Consider the following 17,529-nt stretch of genomic DNA (forward strand, 5'->3'; position numbering starts at 1 on the left):
TTGCAGGACATTCTGCCTCGTCTTAGGCCCTTATGGGACGAGGTCGAAGGTTAGATGCCCCTAAATTGACCCCTAAGCTGTTAAAATATTGAGCCGTGTCTTTGGCTGCATAAACAGAGAGAAGCTCCCTTGCAAGTTTCCTGCATACCAAGGGGGGCAGCTTGGAGGAAACAACCTTTGTCTCCCTCTCAGTCAGCCACTTGATTAGTTCTCTAGAAGTACAAGAGGATTGTGATACTGATCTGAATGCTGCCTAGCTCAAATGATCATTTAATAGCCTTCCCTCCCCCCCCCCCCCGGGGGGGTTGTGAAGGGACATGTTAATGTGTGGAAGCAGATCTGGGCACCTAGAATGATTAGCTGTGGTGTGAGACAACCAGACACTGCAGAAATCAGGGTTCATCTCATAGAACCTGAAGCAGTATTTGGGCAGCTTGGGAATAGAATCAGGAGAAGCACACTTTGTTTCTACCAGCTTCACAACAGCTTGTGGAAAGATTCAACTCTGTGGGGTTGACTTGGAGGAAAATAGGGAACCTTGCTATATCTTTTGAAGAGGGAGTTCCACCAGAGAGATTTCCAAGGTGTTTCTCATGTGGGACACCAAGTAACTCCATTCGCCTGAAGTGACCCTCTTGTAGTTATCTGGAGTGAAAGGGACCCTGTCACAGTGGATTGATCCTGCTGGTCTGATCCCAGCTCATGCTCTTTGGGAGACTTCCTGCCTGAGAGGGAATGGAAATGAAAGATGAGACTTTTCCTCCCCTTAGTGGCAGAGAAGAGGTTCCTTGTGATAGGGAAAGGAACAGAAAATACGTTTGCTGGGGAGGGTGAGCTCTTTTGAGAAGTTTTGGGGGTGTTTTTTGGAAGGGAGGAAAGATTCTTTGTTGGGGAGAGTATGGAGTCAGCAAAGGCTGTATTTATTCAGGTAATGACTGATGAGATAAAGAGCATTCCATTGTGATAAAAAGGGTGTCATGAGAGATTTGATCGTCTTTTCTCTCCAGCATGTTATCTTGTGACCCCAGTCTGAGGCCAGGAACTCCTGGAGGCTCCCGTTTTTGGGTACCCAGTTGTACTTGAAAGCTGTTCTGCATGTCCTCGTTTTCCAGGGTGGCTGCTGAAGTAAAACCCAGTTCTGTGGTCTAGAATTCTGCCAGTCACTGCTTGGCCATAGCTGGGGGGCAGTTCCAAGCCAGACTGTGGAGGGGCATGGTTTTGGGCAGATGGGCAGAATGCACCTGCTGCTAAAATTTGTCAAGAGAGGACACTCCAGAGGTGCATTTTTAGCCTTTTTTTCCCACTAAAGCTTTTTGGGGATGCAGTCATCTTTATCCTTCTTTGCTGCATGTTATTCCAGAGCTCTGCAGTGGCCTGGAAGAAAGATGGCATGTCAGCCAGAAAGGCAAGGTCGGAGAGCAACTGCAGAAAGCCTGTTGGCAAGCTAGGAAACAAAGAATGCACTAGATGTAAAAATCTTGTGTGTGGACTGGCTACCACCTGTTCATCCAGACTGTTGGCAGCCATATCACAGAACAAGATATGTTAAGAAGAGAGAGAGACTATCAGATTAAAATTTCTCTAGTTTTACACTGTATAGGCACATCTTGGATTAGACGTAGAAAATTAACAACATCACAGAAAGTGCTTTCTCAGTCTCTTCTCTCTGACCCTTTAGGTCACTCACCACATCCCCTTTGGTTCTCCTTCGCGTAGTTCCATTGCAGCTTTTAAATTTCTTTGGTGTGTCTGGCTTTACTATAGCAGAAACTCCCCCACTGTCTACAAAAAAGAAAAAAGAAAGTGGTATTCCCCTGGATCTGTCACGAAATTCATTCAAGTTTGTATTCAGCATTGTGGATAAATAGATTGTTTCTGTTTTTCTTTTCCATCTTTGCATCTTATCTCCAGTAAGGTTCCCACCCTTAAAGACTGGCTACCTTTTGCACTTGCCTTAGTGATCATGCTTGGTATGTTTATTATCTTGGCATTTGATGTCACTCTGTAACCAGCTAAGCCTTCTTTTCAAGATGTGGGATTTATGTAATTCAGTAATTCATTCTTAACATTACATTTACTCTATAACAAATATAAATCATGGACAGGTTCATTGCTTTGTCACATCAAGAAGAATCCATAGTAGGAGCCTCTGGGTGCAGACTCAGTGTGACATGAAGCTGTGTGTGAATGACTGGTGTGTATGTTGGAAAGTACAAGTAGCTGGTGTTTGTGAGAGTGGTTTGAGTTTGGGAGTGGCTAGTATGTGTGAGTGAGAGTGTCTGTGTGTGAGGAGAGGACTAGGTGGTAAACAACTGGCATCTTTTTTACTGTCAACTAGTTAAGCTAATAGCTAATACTGGGCATGTTTAGAGAAAGCGAGAGAACGGGAAGGAAGGAGAATTTTAAATGGAGAAAGGGAAGGAGGAAGGCAGTAAGGATGGAGGGAGAGAAGAAAAAGAAGACAGAGAAGGCAAGGCAAAGGAAGTATATCCTACAGTATATCAAAGACTGCACTTCCTGTCAGACAAATAAGATGTGCTGTTTCCAGAAAATATAGCTAAGGCATCAATAAATGATAGGAGTTAGAGGCAGTCAGGGCCAAAACACCCAATTTAAGAAATTGAATTAGACTGAGATCCTTATTTTTATAATATGCCCCCCATTTTTTATATTTTATCACACATTTTTTTTTGTCATAAATAGAAAAGGCAACATTTCACAATTATGTTACATTTGGTGCTTGCCTTTTTATATTTGTGAGGATACTAGTAGTGCCACCTTTCAGCATGGCTCCAAAATGCACACACAGTATTTGCAAGCACATCAGTTTGTGTGTGCCAAAGTTGGCATTTTGAAGCACATCTGTTTGCCTGCACAAATGGGTACACTTGCAGACTTCCTAAGTTCATTTCAGAGGCCTGCTGAAAATTTTCTGTCACTATGAACTCGTCATACAAAACAGACACTCTTAATATCTGTAACTTTCCAGAAATACATTTCTATAAGAGAAGTGAATAATATTTTGAAAGTACTTTGCTATGCCTGAAAGACTCTTAACATATATAATTATAATGTATGAATGCCTTTGTTACTGATGGAAAGCTGTTTTGTGTACTATTTTGGGCCAGACTGTGGCTTTAAGACACAGTCTGGGGGGCTGTCAGAGCCATATTACCAGAGGTAGAGCTCTAAGTGTACATCTACAGGAGGATAAAAGCCACGTGGCATAACTGTGGCTGACTGAGGTCAGCTGACTTGGACTCACGGGGCTCAGGATGCTTGGCAAAAAATTGCTGTATAAACATTTGGCTTCAAGCTGGGGCCAGATGCCCAAGCACTGCAAGCCCGAGCCAGCTGACCCAGCTCAGCTTCGGGTTTTTTATCCCTGTGCAGACAAACCTTGAGACACTCTGCTGGTAAGGAGTCACAGTGCCTCCCAGAGCACATGAATAGTACATCTCTTGCAACAGTCTTAAAGAAGATGCAACAGGCATTCTCTCCTGCACCTCCACATAGCTCTGCTACTCAGTGAAGGAGATGGGGCAGGATATGTGAACCATTACTACTGCCTTTCTCCTTCGGATTGGCTAGCCATACTGGGGCTACTATAGGGGTATATCTACACTGCAGTCAGGAGGTATGATTGCAGTACATGTTAAGCTTTTCCAAGATAGCTTTGAGCAACCTAGCTGATTAAAATTAGCAGTGAAGATGTAGCAGCTTAGGGTGTGGCACGGGCTAGCCACTTGAGTACAACCCTGCCTGTACTCAGTGGCTAGCTCATGCTGCTACAGCTTCACTGCTATTCTTAGCAAGCTAGCAAACCTACATGCGGTAAAATCACATCTCCTGACAGCAATGCAGACACCCTAGGAGAGAGCGTGTCCTGCACTCAGGAGAGTGTGGGGACTGCAGCTGTGCTTCAGACTTCTTGGGAGGGCCTGTTTATGCTCATTCTGTCCCCCCATGCACATGCTCAAGGTGCAGGCACAAACTGGTTCATTATGTCTGTAAATCTAGAATATATAAACATATTTTAATGAAAAGCATAATGTTTTGTAATTATGTATTTTGTTGTCTTCTTAAAAATTTACTTTGAGTTGATCTATTTTTGTAATTCATACTTTTTCCAGCTTCCCATGCGCCTTACAAATGGGATTATTGGCCACATGATGATGTTCGAGCTGAATGCAGATTTGTTGGTCTAACTAATCTTGGAGCAACTTGTTACTTGGCATCCACTATTCAGCAGCTGTATATGATACCAGAGGCTAGACAAGCCATTTTTACTGCTAAGGTATGATTTCATGTTTTATTTTTAACTAGTGTTCCATTTATAAACATATGCATACTATTATATTAATTATTTCATTATGATCAAATAATGATATTTTTTGTTAGTGGCTAAGGTGGAAAGAGGTGTGTTTTTTTCTAAATATTTTTAATACAAAATATGATAGTTCTTTAGAGCACAATTGTGATAAATCCCCACTCTTAAATCCATGCTGCTAGCATGCAACACCATAGATTATTGTGAATTAAATAGACTTTTATGTAAATTGTATATAAACTGCCTATCATTCCTGTTTCCCTTACTTCTTTTTACTTATTTGTCCTTAAATTGTGAGCTCCATTTGTCCTTAAATTGTGAGCACATACTATCTTTCTTGAATGTTTGGAAAGTGTCCTACACAAAGTGGGTGCTAGCATAAATAAATATTGAAAAAATACTTTTAATAGATTAAAGTTGTGAGCCCGTTGGTTGCAACAGTGAACATTGCACTCTGCTCCCTGAATAATAGGATGTGGATGGCATCTATGGCCCTAACTTCTAGTTCCTTTCTGATCAGTGTTGATGAAGGACCTCCTCTGAGCCACTGTTGTCAGCTGCTATTCCACCTAACCACAGTTCAGCCAGGATTGCCCTGCTGGAAACTGAGGAAGCTCCTTGGCCACTCACCAGAACACTAGTAATTAGTGGATAAGGTCTTTAAGAACTCCAGCCCATTAGAGCACCATCCTGGAGTCACCCATTGGGAGCCACCTACCTTTATGTCATTACTGAATGAAAGAAAGTAGTGGTCCCTAATTTAGGAATACTAGTTTTTTTTGTTTTTGTTTTTATTTCAATGAGGACTGGAGTGATACATTGGGATCCAGGGGTGAATTTTTAGAAAATACTAACCATTGTGTAAACTCCATTTATCAGAAAACAATCTAGGTTTCCGGTGAAATAATGTGCTAAAATGCAGAAAATGAGGTTGTAGTACATTAGATTAAAAAAAAAAAAAAAAAAGGAATAGATACACACACACATTGTGTGTGCTTGCATGCGTATGCATGTAAATATATATGATCATTATGACTGTGTCATTTATACTAAAATAAAATACCATTAAAATATTTTTTGTAAAAAGAAATGCAATAATTGGGCTAATTGTTCTATAACTTTTCAGTGCCGATTTTTGGGGAGATTTCTAAGCAAAAAAATTAGAAAAAGTTGTAATCCTATTTTATGTATCTTTTTTTAGTATTCAGAGGACATGAAGCACAAGACCACTCTACTAGAACTTCAGAAAATGTTTACATATTTAATGGTAGGTTCTAAGAAGCACTTAATGGGGGAGGAGGGAGGAAGGGAAGAAGGAGAAGAAGAAAAATTAATTCTCTGTATGAGTATGTCTACACTTGGAGCTTAGAGTGTGGTTTCCAGCTTGAAGACACAGACTTGTGCTAGCTCTAGTAAGCTAGTATGCTAAAAATAAAATGTAGCTATGGCATAAGCGGCAGAGTGGGATAGCCTTCCTGAGTAGATGCCTAGGATCTTACATGGTCATGTACTCGGGGTGGCTAGCCACTGCCACAGATCATATTGCTGCAGTTATATTCTATTTCTAGCGTGCTAGCTAGCGCGAGTCTGTCTCCTCAAGCTGGGAATCACACCCCCAGCTCCCAGCATGAATGTCCCCTATGTTTTTGTAAGTTTATGGCATCATAAATGTATTTGTACCCAATATGTTAAATAGGCAGTAGAGAAAAGTTGTATATTTAATTGTATGTTTAAAGTTAAGAAAATTTTAACACTAAGAGCCACAATTGTGGTACTAAGCAACCTTGCATTAAAGCGCAGTGCTGATGTATACCATCTAAGATGAGGCTCCTTGAAGCATTGTGCCTCAGCTCTAATGCGCATGCTCTACATATACCCTGTAGGGGTTCTGAGGGTAATTGAATACTTGCAGCTGGCCTGGTCTGTGGGGCTGTATAATTATGGTGTAGACGTTTGGGCTTGAGCTGGAGCCTGGGACCCTCCTACCTCATGTGATCCTGGAGGTTAAAGGTTAGATGCTCCTAAATTGGTTCCTAAAAAGCAGAAATATCCAGTTAAGGCATCTTTCCTTTAACATACCTTTAACCCTCCCACATTATTTTTACCACTTTCACTGACAAAACTCCTCTTTGCTATAATTAAATCCCCAGACCTCCAACATACATAGTAATACCATATGCAACACAGTCTTCACAATCACATTATATATAATGCAGATCCTTAACTCTGATCAAAATAACATTAACGTAGATGTCTGTCAAACAATTCTGAACCAGTGAACTATATGATACGTTGTTTGCCCATGGAGAAGAATGACTGAATCGTCAAATTTCTATTGAAATGCTTTTATTTGACTTTTAATAAGTATTTATTTGTAATATTAATGCTACACCTGTATTCTGCTAGTGATTTTGAAACAGTTTGGTAGTTAATTTTTTCAGAAGCATTTAAATTTTCCTTTATCATATTCCAACACCTACCAAACAGTATTCTTGATATATTTTTATACATTTATTTTTAAATACATATATTTGTATATTGTTTATATTAACTGTATTCATGTTTTTATATACATTTTATTTTAAAGTTGTTTTTTTCATATATAATTTTTTTTTTTGCCTTTTCCCCCCCAAAAGGAAAGTGAATGCAAGGCATACAATCCAAGGCCTTTCTGTAAAACCTACACCATGGATAAGCAACCACTTAACACTGGAGAGCAAAAAGACATGACAGAATTCTTCACTGATCTGATAACAAAAATTGAGGAAATGTCTCCAGAATTGGTGAGTTCTTAAAGCATGCTACAAAAGGGGGCTCTTAAAGCTATAGATTTGCTCAAGCTTTGTTGACAGAATTCGTTCATTTATTCACAGAAAAATACAGTGAAAAGTTTATTTGGAGGGGTCATTACAAACAATGTTGTTTCTTTGGTAAGTATCACTTTCTTTCCTGCCCACTTCATTCTAAGATTAGAATATCCATTTTAATGTATCAGAATAATTCATTAACTTTCCTTTACCACTTTTCTGTTTTGCTATTTTCATTGAGGACTGTGAGCATGTCAGTCAGACTGCTGAAGAGTTCTATACAGTGAGGTGCCAGGTGGCGGATATGAAGAATATTTATGTAAGTACTACCATGATGGCAGTTGTAATATAGATCATAATGTTTTAAGGAATTTAGCTCAGTCATGTAAGAGATTTCTTATTTTACTGTATTGCATATGCTGCTGCTTTCCACACCTGCACTTTAATTTGAGCAAACTCTGGGCTTTGTTATGACTCCATAATTTTGTAATATTGGGTGACAGCTGTTCCATTGCAGCAGCCCATCAGTGAATGGTCCCAGGAGTTGATTTAGAACCCTTCAAGGATCCTGAACACAGCCCGGCTAGGAGCCCTGGAGCAGCCCCTCACCCGCTCCAGAGACAGTCCGGAATACAATTCCCAGCTCACAAAGATTCAGATAACATTTGCAGATACAAAAGTTTGACTGGGGTAGTTTGACTCATCTCCGTACAATAGTGTTCTGCAGTTTCCATACTTCCGAGGTCTTGCATCTGTTACAAAAGGTTTTTGTAGTTTTAAATGTCAAAACTGATGAATGTATTAAGTGCTTGCTTAATTTCATTTCTTATTTCAAGGTCATTTTTAAAATTGAACTATGTTTTAAGCTAAAATAGCATGTTTGAGTATTGTCCATACAAGTCCCCACTCCTGTAGAGTGGGCCTGTGCAGAGCACCAAAGCTCAGTGGAAAGCTTGGACCTTGAGGGACAGAGGTACATGTTGCTCCCACAGCTAGAAGGAACCAGTGATGTGATGGGTCTCTCCATCTCTAGATTGTTGACCATCTTATCTGTTTTTTCCTGTAGTAGGATAGTTAATTTTCTTAATAGTTATTAGGATAGGTTTAACATGGTTTGTTTTAAAAAAAAATTGTTGATTTTCTTAGTTGGGAACTACTTTGGGTTCGTCATCATTATAGGAAGAGGGGTTCCTGGAAGAAAACAAAAAAGACTAAGTTTAAAGAATGCCTATTTCACAGTTTATTTCCTAGTCTCTGACCTCCATATCCATGGATCTAGAGGTTTTGGTAAGGGGCATTTACCTAGCCTGTGCCACATCTGCATAAAGTTGCAACCTGGGCATGGAATTTCATCTGTAATCCATGCTTATGGAGAACAACCTACAGCTTCCAAGGCAGACTCACAACCACCTTCAGGCATTTCTTCAAAGATACAATCTTGGGTTTTTCAGAAACCCAGTGCTGAGAGAGTATCAGAAACATCTAGTAGACCAGACAAGGCTTTGGCCTCAGTTCCACAATGTTATTTTTTGATGTCAAGAGATTGAGAGAAGAAGATATGGCACCATCAGTCCATAGAATCCTTTTTTCTTCTAAGAACTACTCCTGAGGGAATTATGCACCACTGTGCTTGTGCAGAATTCATATCTCCCACAGATTTCTTTGCTTCCCCGCAGAAAATGACTTTCTAACAGGGAAGCAAAGGGAAGCTGCAAGAGCAGTCACACACCACTCCCGAGCAGCGTAGGTACATCATTTCAGGCACCCAGAGCAGCCGGCGGAGAGGTAAATCACTGTGGGTCTGGGGACACCCCAGTCAGTGGCTCTTACCCTGAGCCAGGATCAGCTGCTCATCCTGGCTGGGCTGGAGGCAGGAGAGGATTGGACTTCCTCTTCCCCTGCAAGGAGTGGCTGGGGCTGTGTCAGACCTACCCCCAGAAACCTCCCGCAGCTGTAGGAAGCTCAGCCTCCTCCTCTGCTGCCTCCCCCCATCACTCCTCCGCTGTGTGGGGAGAGGTCACTGTACAGGGAGCTACTCCACCATCGACCCAACCCCCATGCATCCAGACCTCCCATACTTAGACACCCCTGCCAATCCTCACCCGGTACATCCAGAATCCCCCTAGCCCTCCATACCCGAACCCCACGTCACTGAACCTCAGCTCCTGCATCCAGAACCCCCCTTCACCCAGCCCCCTGGCTCCGGACCCCTACCCCTGCACCCAGATACCCCCCCAGTGAGCTCCCTACACTCAAACCCCTACCCTGATGCCCCAGCTCCTGCACCACCCTGCGCCCGACATCCAGACCCCCACGCCAATGACCCCTAACTAGCTGTACCCAGACCCCCCTGCTGAGATACCCAGAGCCCTCCGCTGAGCCCCAACCACCTTCACTTGGAAGCCCCTGCACCTGGAACACCGCCCCCCTCCACCCCCACGAGCCTCTGTGCTTCCAGTTCCCCCCACACCTATGGCCCCAACTGAGCTGCCTGCACCCAGATTGTCCCACACACAATCCTCTCACCCCACACCTGGATCCCCCCACACTGATCCCCTTCACACTTGGATCCTGCCTGGTTAAGCCTCCCTGCTCACACCTGCTGCAGAGGGCCAGGGCCCGAGGGTGTTTCTGGGGCAGGCCCAGGCCTTGTACTGTTTCGGGGTCGGATGCAGCTTCACCACTGAGTCTGTGTCCTGAGGCTGGGGGGGCTGCAGGGTGATCTTTCACCTTCATGCAGCCAGTGGCCTTGCTCCTCACTGCCATGCTGGAACCTCTGCATTTATTTATTGACAAATTGTAGAATTTTAAAATGTGTGCAGAATTTTAATTTTTTTGGCGCAGAATGCCCTCAGGAGTATAAGAAATAAAGACTCTCTTTTATTCCCCAGTCTCTGTCTCAGTTTCACATTCAACAGAAGAGGAGTACTCTGTGCGCTTTTCTCCATCCTGGAACTAGTTCTTGTCATCACTGAAGAGAAGTTCTTTTTCGAGTGCTTGTTCATGACCATTCCAGTCAGGTGTGTGTGCGTGCTACGTGCACGACAGCCGGAATATTTTTCCCTTAGGGTCGGCGTGGGCGCCCCCTGGAGTTGCGCCTTCATGGCGCCCAATATAGGGCCCTCCCGACCCCTCACCCCCTCAGTTCCTTCTTACCGTCGGTGACGGCTAGCTGGAACAACTGTTGCTCTTGCATTGCAAGCGCTTTTGGCAGTGTCCACTTCAGTCTTCATTGTTAAATAGTTGTAAACAGTTCGTTAGTTATTAGTCATAGCTGTTGTGATTCTTGGGGGTTCCCCCGCCACAACATTTTCCCCGGTTCTGGGTTATGCCCCGGTCGCCAGGGTTCAAACTCTGCGAGGATTGTGACAAGTTTATGCCGAAGAGTGACCTGCACTCTTCTTGTCTACGGTGCCTTGGTGATTGCCACCAAAAGGACAAGTGCAGGATCTGCAAGGTATTTCGCCCTAGGACCCTTTAAGACCAGGATCAAAGGCTCAAGATCCTACTAATGGAACCAATCCGACCCAGGGACCGCAGAACTTACACAGAGCACTTCCTCGTTGGTTCACAGTGCTCCAGCGCCAACGGTGCGCGAGGAAGGACCCTAAGGACTCACGGCTCTGCCCATAAGTAACCCTCTTCTGTCTTGCACCGTTCTCAGTCCCCGATACTACAAAAGAAGAAAAGGCCAGATAGGGGTCGCTCTCCCCCTCTAAAGATCAAGGGACCTACGGGATCGAAGCACATCTCAAGCCAGGCCACCTCGTCTTTCCAGCCCTTCAGGGTCTAGTTGATTCCTGCCCCGTCTGGGGTTCAATTGAGTCCAAACCCTCAATCGTGCACGGACCACCAAGCTGATCACCTCCAGCTCCCCTGGACGCCTGAGGCATTTGAGGCAGCCAAAGACCTTATATGCCTCACGGCGCCATCCTCCCCACAGAAGAGAGACAAGTCACTGGTAACTGCACGGTCCCAGCTCCAATCAAGGGGCAAACCAGCGATGATGGCACGCCGATCCCCATCTCCGGCGAACCTCTCCCTGGCACAGCCCACCCACGCAGGGGAGCCGCACCGGTCCCTGACCTCTCGGCACCATTCTCTGGCAGCCCATAGTACCGCTCCTCCGTGGTTCACCTACTCAGAGACCTCAGAGTCGGAGATGGAATCCTATTCCTCCAATAGGACCAGGAGCAGGAGGTCCAGATCCCGCCGCGACCACCAGCCCTACCCGGCACTGTGGCCTCTGCAGTGGCAGCCTTCGACGCAGTGGCCCTTTTGGGCATCCTGGGCGTATCGCCATATCCAGGGTCGAAGGTCCAGGTCGGCGTCAGTGTCCTCAGTATCCTTCGTCCCCCCTACCACTCGTCCCTGACCTAATCATGCAGGATCATGGCTGCCTCCAACACCTGAACTTCAAGTTGCTCCATCTCACAGAGTGGAAGCTCCATGGCTGAACGTGGTGGAGCTGTCCTGCTCTGATCAAGTGAGACAAATTCTCCTTGGCAATAGAAAGCCCTCCACAAGGGCGATGTACCTGCCCAAGTAGAAGAAGTTCTCCGTCTGGTCGAAGCAGCACCATCAGTCTCCAGTGCTTGCCTCGGTGCCATTTATACTGGACTACCTCCTCCATCTTAAGCAACAGGCACTGTCCATGAAGTCAGTAAGAGTTCACTTGGCAGTCATCTCCGCCTTCCATCCGGGCACAGACGGCTACTGAGTCTTCGCGAATCCAATGGTCAGCCGTTTTCTTAAAGGGCTCGACAGACTATTCCTGCAAGTACGACAGCCTATCCCGGCTTGGGATCTCAATCTAGTCCTTTCCAGACTTAAGGGACCACCATTTGAACCACTGGCGACGTGCTCCCTGTTTTATCTCTCTTACAAAGTGGCATTTCTGGTGGTGATAACCTCAGCTAGGAGAGTGTCGGAGCTCAGAGCCCTTACCTCAGAGCCTCCTTGCACTGTATTCCATAAGGACAAGGTTCAGCTCAGATCTCACCCGGCCTTTCTCCCAAAGGTCATCGCCCAGTTTCACATCAACCAGGACATCTTCTTCCCAGGATTCTATCCTAAGCTGCATTCCAGCAGCAGGGAGAAGAGGCTTCACTCATTGGATGTCCATAGGGCGCTAGCCTTCTACATTGAGAGAACAAAGCCGTTCCGAAAATCCGTCCAGTTATTCGTGGCACCGGCCAATAGACTGAAAGGCCTCCCTGTCTCCTCGCAGCGTATCTTGTAGTGGATCACATCGTGCGTTCAGGAGTGTTACGACTTGGCGAATGTGTCCGCTCTGCCGATCACTGCACAGTCCACCCAGGGCCCAGGTCTCCTCAGCATCATTCCTAGCACAGGTCCCCACACAGGAAATCTGCAGGGCAGCAATATAGTCCTCTATATACACTTTCACCACGCACTATGTGATCACTCAGCAGGCCAGAGACAACGCGGCCTTGGGTCGATCTGTGCTCCAATCAGTGGATGACTCTGACCCCACCTCCTGAACTTTGGTTTGTGTGTCACCTGATTGGAATGGACATGAATGTCAAAGTTAGACTCAGGACTCATAGTTTGTCAGACCAGTCTGTTTTATTAGCACAGCGCTCTGCTAATACATTCAGATAATGTGAGCCTCCATGCAAGATTCAAACAGTCTTATTTATACAGATAAAAGGGTGCAAACTAAACAAAGGGACAGAGAGAGCAAAATTGTAAAATATGCATGGAGCACAATATGCATAACCTGCTTCCTTGTTAACTCTTATCGATCTAAGACTAATGCTTCACCAATTGCCCTTAAGTGGCAAGTTAAGCAGTTAATGTCTGCTTTCCTGCCCCCCTGGCTTGCAGCATTTCTCATTTCTACTTAAAGGTACATACAGCATTCTTTAATTCATTCTATTTATTTAATATAATTCATTTCACTTTCACAATCCCTCCTTTTGGTCAAGCTTACGCAAAGACCAACAATTACTGGGTTCCACATATTAATAGTTCTTTATCTCTTCGTTCATCAGTGATATTTAAAATCATCATATTAGCACTCTGTTTTGGGGCAGTCACCTGGGTGGCATATCTTACACAATTCTGGATACAACAGGAGATTAACTGAAAACATACAAAAATCATTAGGATTCCACACAGGATAGTCAGGGCTCCCTGAAACAACCAGTTTTCTATGCCAGAGAAATTGAATAGGTTACTTAGCCACTTCCATAAAGAACTTGGCTCTTCATGGGGAAGATATGCAATTTGTTCTAAGTGACTAGCGCGATCTATTACCTCATTGGTGTCGTCAGGTATGAACACACAACATTCTTTTCCAATGAGAGCACAGGTCCCTCCTTTGGCCGCCAGCACTATGTCCAGTGCCTGATGGTTTTGGAGGCCCATCTGTCGGATCGCCCCTGTTTCTTTGGCCAGGGTCTTTAAACTCTCTCCGGTTTCATTTGCCATTATTTCAACTACTGCTTGTAACCTTAGGAGCCTTTTTGCATGGTGTATTACTCCCCCAAGTGGGATAAGGGAACCGCCAATGGCCTCTTCCCAGGTCAAGGGGCTTATGTTATTTACATACCATTGAAAGATTGTATTGTTTTCACTAAGATTACTGTAGGGGGACCATGAGATTGATTTTTCTGTTTGATCCCAGGTCGAGAAAAAACTCATATCTCCATACCCGGCCCGCCACTCTTTAGTTTTGTTCGAATAATCCCGTACACTATTTGCCACAATATGCTGAAGGCAATGACTTTTTCCCAGATCCAGCCCTGTCCCATTACACACCCAACACCAATGACCTTTTCCCTCCACCACACTTATCCATTTAGATACATTTATTCCCACTGCTTCCCAAGTGTCATTATTGTTCCATGTTTTGTTAAACGGATGAAGTCCTCCAGTGAGGTCTGGGGAATTGAGTGGGATTGCCAGGACAGGAACACCAGCTTGAGAGTGAGCTGGGATGTGGCTGCAGACCCATCAATTAGAAATATTAAGAGTCTGAGCTATCCACACCTGCTGCTGGATAAAAGAATTGTCATTGTGGACTCCCCAGACATTAAGACACCAGCAGCCGAGGAACAGGTGCCACCAGAGGCTCATGTTGGAGGCAAGGCCCTTCTGGTTCTGACAACCTCAACTGAGGGAACCGCAGTCACGGTTTTACATCCACCAGGCAGCAGGCGCTAGGCTCACTACTGCTTCTTTTTGGACCTTGCTTTAGGTCCTCGTCTGCTTCTGGCAACCCTTACGAGAGCGTAGATGGTAAGGTATTGCAGGCTGTTCCTCTACGTCTTCTTCTGGAGTCAAAATTGACTGCATGGTCCTGAGGTGATTGGTTTGCTGGGGGGTGCCTTCTTACACTGCGAAGCATGTATCCACGCTGTGATGCCAGATAGTTTAACAGCCATCTGGATAGTAAGCAGTACCTGATGATTCTTTGATGTCCTTTAAGTCTCTCTACTTCTTCTTCCTTGACTCTGGCTATAACAATGGCCTTCACACCTTATCTTTTCCTGATGCATACATTCCTTATTCACACAGATTGAGAATACAAACAGTAGTATTTTATATGGAGCAAAAAGGCATTGCAAATTAAACCTTGCTAAGTTTTACAATCAATAACCAAGACAATTTACATTGAGACCCAGGCCTTCCATGTTCCTCTAATCTACTTAACATAGACACAATAGAGAATCCTGTTTCTTACTTACTAAACCTTAAAACAAAGAAATGTATATTTAACTAGAGGCCTACTTTGTAATACATATAGGAAACCATAGTAGACATTACAACTTATTCTAAAACAAAAGGGTGACCATAATCAGTCATAAGGATTGTTCTGGTCTGTCATTCCTTTCTGCTATTCAAAAAGGGTGGCTGACAGGGATGAAATCAAATCATACATTAATTCTTATGGGACATTATAAGATCCTGCTCCTACATATCCCACTTTTGACACTAAGATTATTAATCGCCAGTGTCACTTCTTATTTAGTCCACGTAATAGAAAATACTGGGAGGTGATTTGGGCTTGTGGCTCTAGCTTTGCATACATTTGTTTTATCCAACAGCACATTTCAAACGTTTCAATTAAACACATACAATTTAAAATCAAAAACAATTAGGGTTAGTAACATTAGTACGTCAGTAGTTGTGGGAGACCATTCAGAAAATATATTATACCAATGGTAAGCTGTTATGTCTTTCTGCAGTGGCAATTCTTAACATGTTGCCATTTGCATGTATAATATGAATGGTTTGGTTTCCCACATTGCCCTTTTGTTTGTTTTAGGAACTATGTTACCTTTTTACCTTTTGTAAACACATTACTTACATTACATTTACATTTGTCTATTGGAAGGTTGCTAACACTTCCATTCTTTTAAAACACTTTCCCCCCCAAGAATTAACACATACACATAGCCCATTATACAGTACTTTGGTCTCATTATTCATTTTATCCCACATACAGGATCCTAGTGAGATGTCTTTACTACAGGGCTTTGGAGCAACAGGCATGGATAAGCATACCCACTTTTATTTGTTTCTTATTAGGTTGTCCTGTAGCTGATATTAGCTTTTTCTGAAAGACAAAAATAACATTTTTCTACCCCTTTTGGGGTGGCATTCATTATTGCTTAAAATATTCCTTTCTTTTACAAATACCCTTACTGATTGCAGGCAAAACAAGAGGAATTACCTCCATATTTTCCTGTGTTTTTGTTCTATAGGCAGGCCAGGTTTTAATAGCTTCTATCTTTTAAGAGTTATGGGGAAATTATCCCACTGTTCAGTCATTAAATCCATGAGGTGGTGTACCTCAGTTTTCCCTTTACAGCAGACCAAGGTACAATGTCTTTCCTGCTGTATTAAGCTTTAAGTTTGTTCACAGGTAACAGCTGAAAAGCATCATTACCATAAAGGATTTTTTTTTTTTTTTNTGCAGCATTTCTCATTTCTACTTAAAGGTACATACAGCATTCTTTAATTCATTCTATTTCTTTAATATAATTCATTTCACTTTCACATGAACAAGCACTCGAAGAAGAAAAAACAGTTACTCACCTTCTCGTAACTGTTGTTCTTCAAGATGTGTTGTTCATGTCCATTCCAATACCCACCCTCGTACCCCTCTGTTGGAACAGCTGGCAAGAAGGAACTGAGGAATTGGGGGTCAGGGCCCTATATTGGGCGCCATGAAGGCGCGACTCCAGGGGGCGCCCAGGCCGACCCTATGGACGCTGCTAAGGGAAAAATCTTCCGGCTGGAGTGAACACAGCGCGCGCACACACCTGATTTCAATGGACATGAACAATACATCTTGAAGAACAACTGTTATGAGAAGGTGAATAACTTCTTTCTTCTTCAAATACATATCAGTGTGGATCCCACTCTCAGTGCAAATGCACACCATATGCACAAGACCATGTTTTATTTAGCTAGCAGTGTTTGCCAGAGTCACACCAGCACTGTGTGCCTCCTTGTGCTCCCGTATGGGGGTATAAAGGGCAGAATGGCCCCACCACTACCTCTATTCCTTCTTACTGCCTATTGCATCAAGTCAGAACCTAGCAGTCTCCTATTGACTGATAGAACTCTAGCAAGCTACTTCTCAGAAAACCTTTAGAATGCCTTTCAACAGTTTATTTACCTACAGTTCAAACCCCCTTAAACTGGAATGAAATAGCTGAACAGACCCACTTGTACCAATGTTCCCTCCTATATAGATCTCTCTCTACAACATGGTGAAATCTAAGGTTGGCTTCAAACCTTACCTGTGGGACAGACTAGTCCTGTTGAGGGATGGCCACAGTAGAAGCCTTTTCTACCTGGGTGAATGTCACATCCCCAGCAGGTGCTCCATCTGCTTGTTGCTCTTGGCTGGGATCAGAAATTGCATGAGGTCTCTGAAGTCTCTTCCAACCCTAATCTTCTCTGATTCTATGATGCACAACTCAAGCTCTGTCTCTTAGAACAGTCGATGAGAGGGGCATCTGACCTGGGAGTTCCAGGGCCAAGCACTCTGGTACTGATGAGACCAACACTGGTCAGAGCCGGAGTGCGGTAGGGCTATGTCCAAGACCATGTCGGAGAAGTCAGCACAGAGCAAACCACTGGCATGTCTTTGGCCTTCACACCAACTCCGGCACTGTCCATGGCAATAATGTCACCTCAGACATCCATGTCGAATGCAGCTGCTCAAACATTGTAACAGGCTGAGAGGGAATGATCAGAACACTGAGGTCAGGGCTTTAGGAAGAGGTCCATGTCCTCCCGTGCCAGGGAACATAGAAAGAGCTCTAAGGCAAAGCCGTCTAAGACTCATCAGGCATCCCCAGGTGAGAAGGAGCAACATATTCCACTGGCGGAGCATCAATGATGATCTTG

At 44.0% G+C, this 17,529-nt stretch overlaps 1 protein-coding gene across 1 annotated transcript in view; it reads left to right on the forward strand.

Moving 5' to 3' along the window:
• USP34 (ubiquitin specific peptidase 34) overlaps positions 1–17,529 on the forward strand; it is a 272,737-nt gene that overhangs the window by 177,166 nt on the left and 78,042 nt on the right. Inside the window, exons 40-44 of the mRNA XM_034764180.1 lie at positions 4,134–4,297; positions 5,532–5,597; positions 6,967–7,113; positions 7,204–7,260; positions 7,379–7,456. Of these exons, the coding sequence (XP_034620071.1) occupies positions 4,134–4,297; positions 5,532–5,597; positions 6,967–7,113; positions 7,204–7,260; positions 7,379–7,456 (512 nt within the window). The remainder of the gene's footprint in view (positions 1–4,133; positions 4,298–5,531; positions 5,598–6,966; positions 7,114–7,203; positions 7,261–7,378; positions 7,457–17,529) is intronic.

Source organism: Trachemys scripta, chromosome 3 (genome assembly GCF_013100865.1).
Source record: "Trachemys scripta elegans isolate TJP31775 chromosome 3, CAS_Tse_1.0, whole genome shotgun sequence".
Lineage (NCBI taxonomy): Eukaryota > Metazoa > Chordata > Testudines > Emydidae > Trachemys > Trachemys scripta.